The 19,234-nt window shown below is 38.0% G+C and overlaps 1 protein-coding gene across 1 annotated transcript in view; it reads right to left on the reverse strand.

Moving 5' to 3' along the window:
• Nucleotides 1-2,859: 2,859 nt before the first annotated feature.
• Nucleotides 2,860-19,234, reverse strand: part of LOC120635854 (cytoplasmic polyadenylation element-binding protein 2) — a 98,946-nt gene continuing 82,571 nt past the window's right edge. The window contains exons 3-10 of the mRNA XM_039907047.1: nt 14,689-14,808; nt 12,335-12,463; nt 11,385-11,497; nt 10,143-10,353; nt 9,146-9,231; nt 7,437-7,538; nt 4,569-4,673; nt 2,860-3,117 (exon numbers count right to left, since the gene is read on the reverse strand). Coding sequence (XP_039762981.1) covers nt 3,001-3,117; nt 4,569-4,673; nt 7,437-7,538; nt 9,146-9,231; nt 10,143-10,353; nt 11,385-11,497; nt 12,335-12,463; nt 14,689-14,808 — 983 coding nt within the window. The 3' untranslated portion in view covers nt 2,860-3,000. The remainder of the gene's footprint in view (nt 3,118-4,568; nt 4,674-7,436; nt 7,539-9,145; nt 9,232-10,142; nt 10,354-11,384; nt 11,498-12,334; nt 12,464-14,688; nt 14,809-19,234) is intronic.

Raw genomic sequence — 19,234 nt, forward strand, 5'->3', positions numbered from 1 at the left:
TTCCAAATCGTTCGTTTTCATCCCCCAACGACTAAGCTATTAAAAAATAGATTTTAAAATTCTATCATCAAGGACTGATGAGGATGAAAATGACGAAAAGAAACGACAGTTGATGCGATAGATCGACCGCTCAATCAACGATCGATCGGATAATGACTTTACCTAATTTAGAACGAAATCGAATCGGTCTGAGAGCGTTAACGTCGCACGCAAAACCACGGTAGCTCTGACATGACTTGTAGTTTTATCACTTTAGTTTTGAAACGGAAACACAGTCTGAGAATCGTGAAGTTGCAGTCGGCAGTTTACGTTATTTTTACCTTGAGTAAAGCATTTATAAGGTACGTTTCCCTAAGCTGATATGAAGGCTTCGAGATCTGTCCGATGGATGTTTGTTTTCTACACTCTCGTATCTACAGGATTTTCTATATGCCAAGAGAATTGTGTGTTTTAAGGCATAGATTTGACTGCAACATGATGTTCCGCGTTCAGACAATTTATCTGATATATCAGCTTGAACGTATTATGTAACTATAAGTCATGGCGGAATCAAGAGAAGTTTTCTTTTGCGGTAGATGTGAGTTAACGCTCCAAAGCCACCCATAAAACGAAGCACGGGAGGGGTTCACCAAGCAACACGCCGCTCCAAGGCACTTCCGCCTCAATATAATACCGAAAAACCACGACACGAAAAAACGTCTACAAAAATCATGAAAAAACTCATCAAAAATTCGCGCTAGTCTTTTTACTACAGTCTCAGAGTCCGTGGTCGGTCGGGATACGACGTCTGTATCCGAAGTAATTAAGTACATACCCAAAAAGCATATCGCACGCGTCCGCCCTTCAAAATTGGTGTTGACCTTTCGATCGCGTCAAGATTCGAACGATATTCGCATTTCGAACGCGTCAAAATTCGAACGATGTCCGCCTTAACAATCCTACGAGAATTATAAAATCGTTCTAAAAATTTATCAAGGATCTTAATTTAATTTCACAAGTGTACGTACGAAGTAATATCAACACCTTTTCTAATTAAAGACAAACTAAGAAAACCGATATAGTTAAATCGAAGGCAAATTCAAAAACATGACCACTATATACACTAGATATTTGGTTATATATTATAATCTTATTATAGAATACCTAGGTCCTATCAGCTATTGCACTACCCCGGCGGATCCAAAAAATATATATATTATAACTTTTAATACTAAAAAAATATAAGAAAGAATCGCTCACTCTTGGAGCCTACAGCCAAGGTTGGTAACGTTTTTTATCAATGTTTGTACTAAGAACCCAGTCCATACCGCCTCCCGAAAAATCAACAATCGTCTAGTTTAGGAACAAAACCGGAAAACATATTCAAAAAAAAAAACTCAACAAAGCAGAGAGAAAGTCCAGAAAGAACAAGAACAACAATCAATATTCGACAGAACATCGCTTAGATTATGATTACGTTCGAAACGATCCGAAATAAGAACGATCAATGACTTACAAATAGTTGACGAAAAATACTAGATTCGAGACAATGGCAACAATATCCAAAATTAAACTCAGGAATAATCGGGAAAATAGAAAATTCACTCTAGCTACACAGGTACAATATTTTATCTTTTTGAGAAATGTGATTCCACTTATGTCTTATTTAAATAATATCTTACGATAAATGAGCGCCCGCACCCGCGACAAAATGCTGCGAAGCGGTTGCGACAATTTTGTCGAGATGCGCCACTAAGACGTTATAGAGCTTATCCACAAACGACAAACCGACAACTAGCTAAGTTTTTGAATACACATTTTGCTTAAATCGAAATATCTCTCCAAATTCCCTCCCGCCCAAAACTACCAATTCGTCAAAAGCTACCAGTTTGGTAGCTTCCTCCTTGACTGCTAGCAGCACCAGAGAGAATTCAAAGAGCCAATCGCCTTGTACTTGAATTCTATATATTTTGCTTAACATTATTACGTTTGGATAATGTTGCTTTTTAATTAATATTTCCTAACGGCATCGCCTCAAAATGGCGGCCAAATTTCGACTAATCAGTGATTTTGTCATATCCGGAGGCGATACACAATAGCATTTTATCACACTTCCACTACAGGTACTAAGAAGCTGTGTATTTTATTCTAGAAAGTGGAACTGTTAATTACAGTGTAAAATGTAATAAAATGTATTGCAAACAACAACGCACCTTAAGTGAAAAATCTTGTAAATATCTAAGGTCAAGGACCGCAACTATTAAGTTTTTTTTTCTACTACATCATTCTCCGTGCTACTCTACCGATAGCCAGTGTTGCTAGAAATGTCTTCAACACGAATGGCTAATCAGTGTTGCCAGAGAAGCGCTAAGGAGGTTGTTAATAGTGTGTGATTTGTTACAATTCGAGCTAGATGTTACATAATGCCTGTTTTAGCAGTATGGGGGGGGGGGGGGGGGGGGTGGAGGCAGGCAGGTTGTAGGATAAACTGAGAGACTTAACCAACTCAAAACGTATCCCATAACTTATAAAATGAAAATATGTATAGATATCCCAATATGATTTCCTTTAAAGCCAAAAGTTAATAATATATGCCATATCACAAATATCTAAATCGAAGATCAAAATATCATTCTAAAGATTGATTTGGAACGATCTTCTGTTATGTTTATCCTGAGTTAGAATTTAAATAATAAAACTTATAGTGTTAATCACACACATTAATATCCCTTACTCCATTTTAATTCCCCCATTAATATTTAGCACAACACACATTATCTAGTCTCTTCCCAACATGTCCCAACAATTCCCCCACCCCCAAACAACATCCCCTTCCACCCCCATTTAATTGATACCCATGTTTAACACAATCCACAATCTCTCAGTTTCATCCATCCCTCTCCCCCTAAACCCCACACAATCTCCCTTTCCCTATGTCACGCTTCAAATACTAGCAGTGGGGCAAACACTCCCCCCTCCAAATTCACACACTACTAACTCCCCCTCCCCCACTCAGCCCCTCTAACACCAGCGGAAGGGCACGGCGCGGGGGCGGTCGGCTCCCTCCTTCACCAGGGGCTTGTGGAACTCACGGCCGGGGCGAGAGTGGATCGTCGCCCAGCAGTGCTCGCAGTAGTACTGGAAAAATTAGTCAGAATAAATACACTGACGACACACACATCGCCATCTAGTCCCAAAGTAAGCGTAGCTTGTGTTATGGGAACTAAGATGACCGATGAATTATTTTAATGAATAATATACACATATACTAATAAAAGTTGATATAAACAGTCGAATTACTAGAAACGGACATATATCAGTGATATCCGCATATCGCGTGAGAAAAGTACAGAAATCCTTTGTGGGGATGGGTATATGCTTTTATGATAACATGCTAGCGAAGGTAATATTAGATCTACCTTTAAGTTCTTAAACAGACAGACTTGACGTTTCAAAAGTGCTTATAAATCAGGCCTACTAGAAATAAATGAAATTTGAATTTGAATTTTTGAATTTGAATAATAAAGACTGAAAATTATGTTCATTGCACAAACATTTTCCATTTGTGCGAATCGAACACATAGCACAGGTTTTGCCTCGGAAAATAGTTTCATTTGCGCTTTCATTTTTACGACAGCTGCCAACGCTAACCTAGGTGTACGAGTGTTTATTCAGTATTTATTTCAGGCTTGAAATTGTATCTATTTATTTTACCTATTTATGCAACTGTTGCGTAATTAAACAGTTAACTACGTTTTGTATGGTATCGGCGCCATCTAGTTACAATACTGGGAAGAAGAATTATCACTAGATGGCGCTCTTTCGTTGCTATATAAATCGTAGTCAACTTTCACACGATCGAATAAGAAAACGATTTTTTTTATTATTCAACTAAAAGTAAGCCCTCGATTGTAATCTCACACGGTGATAAGTGATAAGTCTAAGATTGTAGCGGGCTAACCTATTAGAAAGTTGTGAGCCATACACCTGATCGGTTTCCACGCGATTTCATAGCAAAATTCAAAATTCAAAATTCATTTATTTCAAGTAGGCCTAATACAAGCACTTTTGAAACGTCAAGTCTGTCCGTGTGTAGTGACTACCACCGGTTCGGAAGGCAGATTCTACCGAGAAGAAGCCGGCAAGAAACTCAGCAGTTGCTCTTTTCCAACATCAAAAATTTACATTTTACATTTTAACATTCATTTTTCTATCTTGTGAGAGATGAAAGCGGAGGCGGATGCTTCCAAGCAACCTTGTCATTAAGAAATTCATCAATTGTATAATAACCTCGCTGTAATAAATGTGTTTTAACACATTCTTTAAACTTATGCATTGGTAAGTCCAAAATTACCTTAATTAGCGGAAAGCTAAATCGATTAGTGGCACGTCTTTGCCAGTGAGCTGATAACCAGCCACGGCCAAGACCTCTCTCCAGACCAGACTTGAGGAAATTCAGAAGTTATAAATACCCAAATTGCTCTTGTCGGGGATCGAACCCGGGACCTACCTGTTTTAAATTCCTCTATATAAAGAATCCGTCTTGACGCCCTGTTACCCTGTTTTATGTTTAAAGTGTGTGTCCCTACCTGCAGGCAAGTGACGTTGGCGCAGAAGAAGGGCGCAAACTTGGAGCCGCAGCGGGCCCCGGCGCATTCGTCACACATCTGATCGTCCAGCACATACGGCTTCACCTGCAAACGTTCGTCCAATTATGCAAACGTTTGTCTGATTATGCAAACGTTCGTCCAAAAGTGAAATACGTGCGTCAAATTATGCAAACTTTCATCCAATTGTGGAAACGTTCGTCCTGCAAACGTTCGTCCAAAAGTGAAAAACATTCGTCAAATTATGCAAAATTTCATCCAATTGTGGAAACGTTCGTCCTGCAAACGTTCGTCCAAAAGTGAAAAACGTTCGTCAAATTATGCAAACTTTCATCCAATTGTGGAAACGTTCGTCTGATTATGCAAACGTTCGTCCTGCAAACGTTCGTCCAAAAGTGAAAAACGTTCGCCCAATTATGCAAACGTTCGTCAAATTATGCAAACGTTCGTCTAATAGTGAGAAACGTTCATCCAATTGTGCAAACTATGCAAACTAATGATGTATTATATGATAATGATAAGTTGTATTAGACATGAAGAATTCTGTAATATTTATATTATATTATATTATATATTCTGTAATATTATAATTAGCACTATAATTTAAAATTAAAAATTATAATAAATTACACTATTGATTTTGTAATTATTACACTTTTAATATTTTCACTTTTTATATCTTGAATGAACGATGATTTTTTTGTACAATATTGCATACTGTAAGGCGGAATTTGGCCGAGCATATCAGTGTGTCTCATTATTTCATCAGTATGAATTTGAATTCGAAAACGTTCATCCAATTGTGCAAACGTTCATCCAATAGTGCAAAAGTTCGTCCAGTTATGCAAACGTTCGTCCAATTGTACCCTCTATCTAGCTAGCTATCTTCTTTTATATTTTTTATCTGTGGTGGGCAATAAAAATGTATACATTCATTAAACATCGTTTTCGTCGTGGTCATAGCACAACAACAGCCTTGATCAAGGTCTGCGATGATATTCGTTTCGCTGTCGACAATAAACTCCTTACCGTATTAGTTCTCTTAGATTTCAGTAATGCGTTTAACAACGTAGACTTTGATCTACTTTTGGCTGTTCTAAAGACAGTCAGCATTTCACCTCACGTTGTCAACTGGTTCCGGTCTTACTTATGTAATCGTCAGCAATGTATTCGTTCGGACAGTAAACTATCTTCCTTTCTTCCACTTCTTTCCGGAGTACCTCAGGGTGGTGTTCTCTCTCCGCTTCTATTTTCAATTTTTATAAACTCAGTGTCATCTGTTTTATCTTCGTCCTATCATTTTTACGCTGATGATTTGCAGTTTTATGCATCGGCGGCTATTGATAATCTTGCCGTTGCCATTGATAATATTAATACTGATTTAAATAAAATTGCGGCTTGGTGTCGGTCATTTGGTCTCCAAGTAAATCCAGGTAAATCTCAAGTAACTATAATAGGCAGCTCTTATTTCCTTTCCTCTCTATCATATAACAGGTTACCACCTGTTCTATTTGAAGGTACTGTTATACCTTGGAATAGTGCAGTCAGAGACCTTGGGCTAATTTTGGACAATACAATGTCTTGGGTACCTCAAGTTTCTGAAATGAGTCGCAAAATTTTTGCCGCTGTTGGATACTTGAGACGGTGGAAGAAGTTTCTACCGTTAAAAACTAAAATTCTCTTAGCTAATTCTCTTCTATTACCTATTTTAGACTATGCTGATATTTGCTACTTGGATTTATCAGAGACCATGCTCGATAAACTGGAGAGGCTGCAGAACGTATGTATACGGTTTATCTTTGGTATACGTAAGTTTGATCATGTGTCCGAGTATCGTTCTCGGTTAAACTGGCTACCAATTCGATCACGTAGGAACTTGCACGCTCTTTGTCTTTTATATTCTATTTTATTTTATCCTCAGACGCCACCATATTTAAAAGAGCGATTCAACTTTCTTGGTAGCAATGTTCAGTGCTATTTGAGGGCTAAGGATGACAACAGGTTGCATGTTCCTGCCAGTCACTCGCATGCGTATGGAAATTCTTTTACAGTCAAGGTGGTTATACTCTGGAATGGATTGCCAAGAGACATAAGACAGTCTAAATCATTAAGCATCTTCAAAAGTCGTTTAAAAGAATATTATTTATCTACGGAGTCATAAACTAATATATTTGCTCTGTATGTATTTGTGTATATTTATATTTATTTATATATATATATATATATATATATATATATATTTGTATATATGTTTATATGTGTATGTATTTATTTCTGTATTATTTGTATTTGTATTAGCTGTTTATGTATTATTGTTATATATAGTAGATGTAGTTTATGTTATATATTTTTAAAATTGCACTATCCCGTTTCCATACTCCTGTTCTTCTTTCATTAAGGGTTGTCTGGAGGAGATCGCTTAAAGCGATAAGACCGCCTTTGCGCATTGTTATTCTTCTTGTATTTATGTTTTCAATTTATATAATAAATTGTGTGCAATAAAGAATTTATCTATCTATCTATCTATCTATCTAAACATCGTCAATATATATCAATCATTTAACAAGGCATATAATTTTAATTGGCACATTATTTGAATTCAACAACATATTTTTATGATTACTTCAAAAAATGAAACAATCTAAAGAAAAAAAAATATATTGATTAAAATTTTTTCAAAATGAATTAAAAAAAAAAATAGTTTGAAAGAAGAAAATGTAAAAAAAAATGAACTGATTCAAAAAAAATTATTCACTCCGATTGACACCAGCCTTAACTTGTAGTGAAATAAAAAAATTGAAACGTAACAAAGGAGATATAAGTAGGTAGGTATATGAGAACATGTCTAACCTCGACCCTCTTGTCAATATCCCCGTGCTGGAGCTGAACGAAGCGCGCCGAAATGGCCGCTATGTAAGACTGCTGGTTGGAGAATGCCACGCGACCCGCTCCCTGAAACACGCAACATAAACTGAACAAACAAAATGGCGCCGACTCATTGGTGCTAAACGTTAAAAGAGCACCAGACAAACTTGTATCGCCGACGATGAGACGATCCCTGGTCCGACAAAATATTCCCCCATTTTTATCCTCTCTACCAGCATGGGCGCAAACGGGTTTAAGTAATATCCAAAAGGTATGTGTTAGACGGCCGACTGGCGCAGTGAGCAGCGACCCTGCTTTCTGACTCCAAGGCCGTGGGTTCGATTCCCACAACTGGAAAATGTTTGTGTGATGAACATTAATGTTTTTCAGTGTCTGGGTGTGTATCTATACTATATTCTAGGTATTTATGTATATATAATTCATAAAAATATTCATCAGTCATCTTAGAACCCATAACACAAGCTACGCTTACTTTGGGGCTAGATGGCGATGTGTGTATTGTCGTAGTATATTTATTATTATTATTTATTATAATCAAATCAGGGTAAACTTCTTATGCCTCGTCTCTCGCGACGCTAAAAAGCTGGGGGGCAATCGTGATCAAGCAGGTTATGTCAGATATGTATGGTTCAACCGCCATTACTAGCGTCTAATATTATAAATATACTACGACAACGCACACATCGCCATCTAGCCCCAAAGTAAGCGTAGCTTGTGTTATGGGTACTGATAGATGATAGCTGATGAATATTTTTTTATGAATATAATACACATGACTGGATGAATCTTTTTATGAATCATATACATAAATACTTAGAATATACAGATAAACACCCAGACACTGAAAAACATTCATGCTCATCACTCTCCAGTTGTGGGAATCGAACCCACGGCCTTGGACTCAGAAAGCAGGGCGCTGCCCACTGCGCCACTCGGCCGTCAATATTATAGAGAGGTAAGATTTTTTTTGCTGGTTTGTTTGATAGTATGTATTTTCCCAGTTGACGTGCTATGGCAGGTGGACATGTTAATTATATCCCTTCTAAGCTCATCACGTCAACCCATTACCGGCCCACTACAGAGCACAGGTCTCCTACCAGAGTGAGAAGGGGTTAATCAAGTAAGAACTGAGTGTGCTGGGATTCCAACTCGGCCCCCGCAAGTAAGTTCGAGCTATCACCAATGCGCTATCACCTCTTCTCAGTTGATATCATCAAATCATCATCAGCCCCCGACCCGCCCACTGCTCGATATAGACCTTACCGAAAGCTGTCTATCTGTCTAGATAACCATCCAACGGTCTGGAGGTTCTCCGACACTCCACCTGTCGGTCCACGAATCCACACCAGAACAAGTCTTCCCTATACCTATTAAAGCAATCCTGGATAAATCAAGGAATCTCTTCAAATTGTATAGGCAAAAGGGACACCATTTGCGATTTGGTTATTTTTTTAAGTAACTGTCAAGTGAAACCGATGATGGAGACCACAAATGGTCACCGGCTATACACAATAGTAAGTATTACGCGGGTTGCGATTCCGTTATATTTGTAAAGGAGGGGAATATTTTTTCTGTGTCCTGTCAATGCCAGCCATGCTGGAGGTAGGAGATAATACCAAAAAGATAAATGAAAAGAATTTAATACTAAGAACATTAGGACAAGAAGGTGATACCTTAGGGTACTTGAGCTCCGGGTCCGTGTCTATGCCCGCGTAACAGACGCCACCGTACAGCCGGTCCATTATCATCGCAAGCTCCACTGGAAACCAGAAACATTGCAATGAAAACAAATAAAAATCTTTCTTTCTTCACATATTCCCATATCAGATAAGGTTTTGACCTTCTGTTAAGTAGAAATCACCTTTGCCAAAAAGGCTATCTCGTATGGAAATAAAGCTTAACTTGCTATACTCCGCGAAAAGCAGGAGAATCTGTATGTTGTAATTTATAGTTTCTTCAATCTTTATACTCGACACCAAACAGATCCTCGGCAAATCCTCTACGCACGTTGCGACACCGGAGCATCCTCAGGAGATATTGAATTTGCAATGAATAATCGTTTAGTCAAGTCATTGTAGAGCCAACATCTGCGGTATCGGAGATACTCCCCAGGTTTCAAGAGGTGTGTTGATGTTTAACACAACATTTTACTTTGCTATCCAGTCCAAAGAACATATTGAAGCTTTGCAGAATCTCTTCACCTTCACCTATCGTTTTGAATAAACCTAAAGATATATGTATGGAAAGACTCTCTCTGGCTCTAAAAGGGTGTAAATGTTTAGACAACGTGTAAGCAAGGAATCAGAAGTATATGATCGAATCCAAGAAACCCATTGATGTTTTGCACACACCCTTCACAGGCTCAAGATGTTCATAATGTTAGGCACACCATTTTACCGAGCAACAAGAAGGAGCAACAAGAAGTACACTATTGAGTCCAATGAATATATTGAAGCTTTGCATAAAATTTTCACCTTTAACGTTTTGAAAAAATCTAAAGATGTATGGATGGAGAGATTCTTAACAGTTTTCAAAGTGTGTAGAGGTTGAGCATAGTTTTCATAGAGTGTGGATGTTAAACACATTTACTTTATTATCCAGTCCAAAGAACATATTGAAGATTTGCAGAAAATCGTGACGAGAAAATACTATAGGTGGAGCGATTCTCACCCGCTTTCAGAGGGCGTGGAACACCGCCAACGAACACCGTCTTCCTGGGGTCGAGGGGCATGCTGGCGTCCAGCACGAAGTCCGCATCAGCTAGCCTCCAGGGCCTGATCTGCACCGGCTTGTCCCGGATCGTGGGAGAGGACACGCAGAGGTATAACTTGTCGTCGTCTGTGATGCAAGCCTCCATTAAAGCTGCTACTGAACTCTCGTCCTGAAATATCATCATCATCATATCAATCCATTACCGGCGGCACAGCATTACGGACAGGCGACGGGTCTCCTTCCACAATGAGAAGGGGTTAAGACCGTAGTCCACCACGCTGGCCCATTGCGGATTGGTGATCCCACACACCCTTGAGAAAATTATGGAGAACTCTTCGGCATGCAGGTTTCCTCGCGAAGTGATATTTTTATTGCCAAAAACGCACATGACTTATAAAAGTTAGAGGTGTGTGTCTGGTATCCTTTATTTCCTCTAAAAACGAGGAGTTGGCTGTTCCCGGCATACCACACAGCGGTTTATTGTAATTTTTATGCCACGACGCCGTTTTAAGACATCTTAACACGGCCGGTTTTTAATTATTTGTGAAGCTGCCCCCTCTTTCAAATTCGTTGTACTTTTAAGAGGAAAGACGGACACAATATAAAAATATCGCAACTACAGCTTCTTGGCTTGTAATATTTTAAAATGTAAGAAAATACATATAATTTTACGGCATCTTTACACGGCTGGTTTTAAATTGTTGGTAGCTCTGTGAAGCTATCTTTCTCTTTCAAATTTATTTTACTATCGCAGGTACAGCGATTCTTGACGCTAATATAATCCTTGTTTGGAGATTTTCTGTGATGAGTTCAAAAGTGTTACATAACGATAGATTTTACATTGAAACTTATCAAATTCTTAAAGGACTTAACTAAATTGTAGTTTAAAAAATTTTTATGCCTTGGACATTGGTCATTATTACGATTTTTTCAAAAATAATACCTTGTTTGTTTGTTAATAATATCTCATTATACCTACTTTTTCAAGTTTTGTTTAAAAAAAATAGATTAGTTTACGATGTTTATAATGACACAAGGTTTTACATTTACTTTATTTATATTTTTAGAGATTAGAGATATACCTATATCGTGCGACGTTTAGTCAGTTATCTGAAAACTTAAAAACTTGTATATTGGCACGGGAGGAATTTCTTAAGTGATGGGGCTTACAATCCACAATAGTCATAGTGGTCAACTTACTTGGAATAGCAGGAAGGCGTATCCCTTGGGCGGAAAATAACTTTTGCTCTCGGCCTTGTGCGGCCAGTCCACCACCAGGGGGCCGAATCGTCTGAACGATGATGTGATTTCATCTGTAAATAAAAAACGATACTTCAATAATCCATACTAATAGCTTAACCTCATTTAAGACAAATGATTTCAATATATTTATAAATAGATTCAAAGAGCATCTTCTGAATCATTCTTACATTAGAAAGTGCAGTCAAATTGACTAAACCTTTTGGTATAGGGTGACATTTCAGGACATTTTTTAATATTTTATATTTGAAATTGTAATTGAAATTTCATTCATTTTCTTTACAACTTTAAAATGTTTGTGTGATGAATACGAAATTTTTCAGTGTGAGGGTGTTTATCTGTATGTTATTAATAAAAATATTCATTAGGCATCTTCTACCCACCCAATTAAGCTACGCTTTTTTATAAATTTAAAATGCATAAAAAAAAATTCGCAACCGACAGGATTTGAACCTGCGACTCTCTGGCAATCGCGGCCTGAGCGCTTTATCCTATTAAGCTACGGCTCTCAGCTTCAGCCAAAATTAGTATATGCCTTTCACATCAGTCTTATAGCGACTGTAGCGTCATCTAGTAGGAAAGCTACGCTTACTTTGGGGCTAGATGGTGATGTGTGTATTAACGTAGCATATTTATATTAAATGGTAACCCCACTCTTGGCTGCATTACAACTTGGTCGTAAGTGAGAATGCAGTCTTAAATGGTATGGAATGGGCTAACCTGTTAGGGTTTTGGCAGCCATAAGCCATACACCCCTGTAATCGCTTTCTACACGACATCGTACCGGGACGCTAAATCGCACTAAATATTTATGTTTATATTATCTGTGGCATGTCTTTGTTCGTAGAGCCTCCCACCAGAGCGTCAGAGTCAACTAGTGTCCGAGTTACCTTCGTCAATGTCAGGCGGCAGTCCGCCGACGAACACCTTCCGACTGAACCGCTCGCCGTGCTCCGAGCCGGCAGATACAGGGGATGACCTCGCCGGCGAACCTAGTGCGCTCACGCACATCGAGAGTCCTGGAACATGGGAGAAACCTTCACCTTAAGGCTAGTTTCGAGGCCAATAACCTTATTTATTTATTCATAAGACACACCAGAAATTAATTTTAACAACATTCATAAAAAAAAAGTATGTGTTAGAATTACAAACTCTGTCTAGTGCCATTACAATAATCAATTGTAGGTGTATACAGCATTATCGATGTTATCGCCGGTCAAAATAAAAAAAATAAAATAGAAAACTTAAATAAGTATTTAACTATAGATTATTAAAAATAATAACATAAATATGAATTAAGCTATTAAACAGATTGATTAGTAATATTGATTACTAGCGGACCCCAGCGCCATCTGTCGGGCTGATTTGTGAATCTAAACCATCCAGGGTGCCACCCAAACGCATACAAACAAATTCGTTCAAATCGGTCCAGCCGTTTAGGAGGTGTTCAGTGACATACACACGCACACAAGAAATATATATATTAAGATTTATATTTAACTAGCTGTTGCCCGCGTCTTCGTCTGCGTTTGATTTTGTTTTTTGATTTGTCATAAAATAAATAAATAAAGCCGTAAATGAGGGGTTTGCTGCTGTCCGCTGAGGAGTTTTGCCCTCTATCTCCAACCACATTCAGATCCACACAAAGTTTGGGCAAAATTAAACACATATTATAACCTCTATGGTACAAAAGTAATGATTTAAATCGGTTATAACTTGTCGGAGTTATGGTGTAAAATCGTCAAACACTTTCATCCCCTCTCCCAAAGGAACCGAGCGTAATGTCGGGATAAAAAGTATCCTTTATTACTTCTAACACTTCCAACAATATGTGTACAAAGTTTCACGAGGATCGGTTAAGTAGTTTTCGCGTGAAAGCGTAACAAACAAACTTACATTGACATTTATAATTTTAGTAGGGTTTTACATACAATTTCCTTCCTAAAACTTTCTAGGGTATCGTGAAAGATATCAATGTCAGGGCCTTTGAGCGTTTGCCTCATTATGCAAGGTACCGCGGAGTTCTGAAGGGCATAAAGTACAAAGAGTGTATCAACTTTACTATTATTATCATGAATCACCACCAACCCATTGCCGGGCCACTGCAGGACACGGGTCTCCTGTCAGAATGAGAAGGGTTTAAGGCCGTAGTCCACCACGCTGGCCAAATGCGGATTGGTAGACTTCACACGCCCTTGAGAACTATATGGTAAACTCTTAGGCGTGCAGGTTTCCTCGCGATGGTTTCCTTCACCGTTTAAAGCAATTGATATTTAGATTGGTTAAATTAGAAGGTATTGAACTCTGAACAATCGGTGGTGCGTTCCGAGGCTCGTACTCAGTCTCGGAAACCTGAAGCCACTAGGCGCTTCTTTTCTATCAAAATTTTGCTTTGACAGCAGTATCGAATCACCTTAAACTATGGCATAGAAAATGAAAGCAAAGGTTGATGAAAATGTGACCACATAGTAAGTATACCGTCTCGAAGAAAAAATAAATATTTCATTTCGGTTTATAAATGGCAGAGTTGTGAGCTACCAAACTTAAAAAAAACAACTGAATTGAGAACCTCCTCCTTTTTTGTAAATCGTTTAAAAATATAAAAACTATAAGAAATAATAAAAATGTGCAGTGTTTTATCGCTTTAAATGATCTCCTCCCGAGAACCCTTGTGGGAAGGATACAATTAGCTCACCCTTACTATTATGAATAATTTAATACTTGGAAGTTTACTACTGTAATAATAATAATAATAATTTTTAATAGTGTTTTTTTTTTTAAGCATGGTTAAGAATTTAAAACAAAAATTAAAAAATAATAAATGATAGAATAATAATAATCCTTTATTACACGCAAAATAGAACAAAGATTGTTTAATTGTAAAACGATGTTGGAAAAGAGCAACTGCTGAGTTTCTTGCCGGCTTCTTCTCGGTAGAATCTGCCTTCCGAACCGGTGGTAGAGTCACTACAAACAGACAGACTTGACGTTTCAAAAGTGAAATTAGCGTTATTGAAATTAGCCTACAGACCTACTTGAAATAAATGAATTTTGAATTTGAATATTGCCATAGTATATTGTTAATACAAGATATTGAACTAAATTATTAACAATACGGCAACTGGCCGCAAACTCATCAATATGCCGTGCATTGGCAATAATGCTCAGCACACTACTGTAGGCTTGGTACTGTACTGTGTTGTTGGCCCCCTTCTTTGCAACCAGCATAGTATAGTAAACTCACCAGCAGCACTGAGCCTGGATACCACATCCTGGGTCTGGTCCGCGGGGCCAGACGGCGAGCCGGCACCCGCCGCGCTCGCGACCCCCGCTTCCTCCACGCCGGGGAAGAATGGCGACTTGCCTGGAACAAGCGGAGACTTGGATAAGTACACAATACACAAGAACCTAAAGCCAGCTTGGAAACTGGTTTAATACTTCTTCGTATACAGCTAGCAGCAGCGGTGATAGCGCATTACCCGCCGGGGGGGCGAGTTGAAATCCCAGCTAAGCACCTCTAAATTGTTTCTAATTAAACCATCATTTGCTTCAACGGTGAAGGAAAACATCGTGTGGAAACCTGCACGAGAGTTCTACATAATGTTCTCAAAGGTGTAGAGTCCACCAATCTACACTGAGCCAGCGTGGCGTAGAAGGTGGATGTGATGATACAAGGCAGAAAGTATGCTATCACTGTTACAAATAGACGATTATAAAGAATCAATCAAATAGCCTTATAATCCACAGTTATTATTTAAAATAGTCTTATTTTGATTAAAAAGACTACATTCATGATACATAAACTAACAAGATAAATAAAAAATTCTCACGTTCTGTAAGCAAATGTCTCTTTTACGCGACTGTATTACCTAATATTTTAGCTGTCAGCAAATCAAAATACGTCTTTAAGTTTGGTAGCGGCAATCCTACAGGCAGACTGAGTTAAAACATCACAACTATGCGCGTCGGGAAATTAAAAAAATCTAACGCTTTTGAATTGCTGAGATATATAATTTAATCAATAATTTTACTTCATTGGATCTCATATTTGGCAGTACCTTGATTTGTTTATTTATGTCCTAAAGGCAGGCACTATAGAATATAAACACTATTTATTATATATACATTTATTTATTTATTCCCAATCTTACATGAATGTATGAAGCGGTCATACAGTGATAGCCTAGTGGTAAGAGCTTCACCTCCGTTTCGGGGTGACCGAGTTGGATTCCGGCGCGCACCTCAAACTTTCTGAGCTGTGTGCGCTTTTTTTAATTTAGGGAATTTAAAATTTATTGCTTTAGCGGTGAGATTGCGTCTTTTATTTTCTTTTTTTTTTTTGAGTTTCTAGGCCATACCTCAAACCTTCCTAAGGCTTCTAGGCTTAACATAACCAGTTGGAAGACGTGTTGTTTTAAGATTATCATGGTTTTCGCTGTAAGCCAATTTATCAAAGCCGTCTATCGCTGTGTGGCGCCAAGGTCGTTATGTCTACACGTGAATTCTGTTGTTATACACATCAAAGCGGTAATAACCCAGTGGTTAGTCTTTTCTTTGGTGGCGACCCAGATCGGTCCCCGGCACGCACCTCGTAACTTTTTCACGAAGTTCAGTTGTTTCGGAATCACAATAATTATTTATTTATTCATTAGCTTTTCAAGGGAAACAAACAGTACTATTACACACATAAGTAATGCCGTATTTTTATATCACATAAGCCAATCAAGTTTCCACAACTTAGTTACCTGTACATAAACGAAAACATTAACCACAATTGCTTTGGAATAAGTACCTGCCAAGCGAAAATTATACAACAAAATTAAATTAAAACAAAAAACAATAAATTTCCTAAAAGTGCCAATTTTGACGTGAAAAATGTCCGTCTCACAATATTTGCTGTTGAAAGTACCTATTGCATGCACGAGATAAAAAGTTATTTGCCGAATACCTTTGCAACTTTTTACCTAGCAATTTACACAAAATGTTTGGAATAGTGACATCTAGTGTTTTTTTCACACTATCGGATGGGATCGTATCGGAGATAAATATACAATTTAAAAGCCTCTCCTTATTTCTTTGAATACGAGGCAGAAAGTATGTTATACCTGTGAGAAATAGTCCCCGTTTCCCGCCCGACTATTTGTTACCGGAAAAACATGTTCTTAACATATATGCATTTTCGGAGTTAAGAGCGTTTTAAACTATCACTCGCTTCAGCGGTGAAGGAAAACATCGCGAGGCAACCTGCATGCCTAACTAACTCTCCATTAAGTTCTCATCAATCTGCACATGACTCCATCGAACTTCAACTCTGAATCAAGTCGTTTAAAGAATGCCAAGTTTGTTTCCATCAGAATGTAAGTCAATGTTGTTTTCCAAAAGTAACAGAGAAATTCTTCATTAATGTACCCGTGGTATTTGATTAAATTTAAATAACCTTGGTTTCGGAGTACCATCTTAGATCTAGATCAATCAAATTAAGAGTGAATATATCTTCTAAGCACCTCACCTTAAGTTGTATGATCATTTACTACCAGTTCCGATTGCAGCCTAAGCGGCTAATGTATAGGGGTAGGCAGTGTTTTTGGTTCTATGGAGTGCGCACCACTAGTCAATAATGTAGTTGCAGTGATACGGCAGGGCCACGACTTTCTTCTATAAGCGGCAGCTTACATACCATGGCAAACGAGATAAAGCAAAAGTAGGTTTCTAAACCATGCTACACTACTAAGCGTTTAAAATGGATCTTTTAATATCTTAAGACGCCTGTGTATGCCAAACAACATATATTAACAACATATTTAAACTATGTAAGTTCTTTACAGCGAAAAAAAGGTAAATTTGAAAAAAAAATTACAAAGTTACTATAACGCGAATTTGCAGTAAGGTTTTATTAGTTAATAAATTTTAATAATTAACCGTAGATATAGCGATTACTGAATAATTAAGCTATGTTTAATGTTTATTTTGGCAACTAAAAATGCGAAGAAAGTGAATAAGAAGCGGCCACGTAGTTCATGTCGCGTTTTAGTTTGCAACGTACTGAAATCGTATCCGGCCATGTCACGGGTAGTGCTTTATTGTTATAAATCACCAGAGGTCGCTACTGGAGTTTTATTATGTGACTTTTATGCGTAATTCCTTCAATTAACTTCATTACTAACTGTTGCCCGCGCCCTTAGTCGTGTTTATAACGGGTTTTTACCTTATTTTTTATATCCCATGGGAACCATATGTTTTTCTGGGATCAAATTTATCTATATTAATCTCCTTTCAACCTACTCTTTGCCAAAAATCAAACTGATTGATTCCTTCTTTAGAGCGTAAAGTTAGGACAAACAAACCAACAAACAAACACTTACGCCATTTATAATATTATTATCGAAGTATGGATTGTCATTCCAAGCGATTGCTGCTGGACCACTGCTGGACATGACGATCGCTGGTCTTTTGTAAGGGCTTCTGCAGTTCGCTGGTCGCTGGCGTTTTCACACCTAACGGTACTAGATATGACCAGCGACTCTTTGACTCTCTTGATGACGTCTGACCACCTAGTGGCGGTGTTCCACCAATATCCACCTGATCAACAATGCGTTTTCCAGCGCGAGCTTTTTTTACACAACTGCCCGAAGAAAGCGTATTATGTCTTCAGGTTTCATGTATGTGAATGTATTTATTCCACATTCATAACTAAATGCCTCAACAGATTTGCACGTATGGGTCACGAGTTTTAGCAATTTTATATGCGTATGCCTATTTTATTCGCTGACCCAAAACTACCACTATGCAAAAATCATGTCGATATCATGTTTTGTGAAAAGCGAAAACAAATCTTCAACAACCATACATTTATCTGAGACATAAAGCAGCCCATATGCTATTACTGACTTGAATCGATCTCTGTGCTAAATATCATCCAGATCCGTTGAACCGCTCTAGCGTGAATGGGTGACAAACATACTGCATGACACCATTTTTAAATGTAAAAAATCGTGTTGTTTGCTTTAATTTCATTATCCTTACTAATATTATAAATGCGAAAGTGTATTGGTTTGTCTTTGGCTAAAGCTCGAACTAAGCATCCAAGTTTCAACCAATTTGATTTTTGGCATAGAGTTATTTGAAAGGACGGTGTGTAACAAACTATACTTTTTATGTCTGTAAAACCAACGGTTCTCACGGGATTTATAAAAAGCCGTAATAAACGCAAACGAAGGTCGCGGGCAAATTTTTAATAAACACACTACAGCTAGCTAGAAAGCAAATATTGTAAACATCACATTGTTTTTGTTTCGTGTCGCATCGCATACCGCAAGCCGCTTACGCGCCAAGGTCGTGGCCTTGCGCTTAGGTGGAAACGCTCCAACCTTGGCCACTGCAATTGTTTGAATTTACGGTACGCTGATTACGGCTCACTGAAACTGTGTATTCAAGCCAACATCGGGACAGTTGAGAAAATGGTACAGCTGCGACAAAATTGATAAATTTGTATTTGAACAAGGCAGGATTAGTCGTAAAAAAAAAAACTGACAGTAAAACTAGCTTCAAGTGGCGAAAAAATAACTGACAGAAGATGTGGATGCAACCTGAATCCCGATATACTGAAAATATCTATTTGACGGCCGCTTGGCGCAGTGGCCAGCGTCCTTGCGTTCACAGTGCATTGTTGTTGGTTCGATTCCGAAAACAGGACATGTTTGTGTGATGAATATGAATGTTTTTTAGTGTCTGGGTGTTTGTTTATCTGAATGTTATAAGTATTTATGTATATTATTCATAAAAATATTCAT

This window comes from Pararge aegeria, chromosome 27 (assembly GCF_905163445.1).
Source record: "Pararge aegeria chromosome 27, ilParAegt1.1, whole genome shotgun sequence".
NCBI lineage: Eukaryota > Metazoa > Arthropoda > Insecta > Lepidoptera > Nymphalidae > Pararge > Pararge aegeria.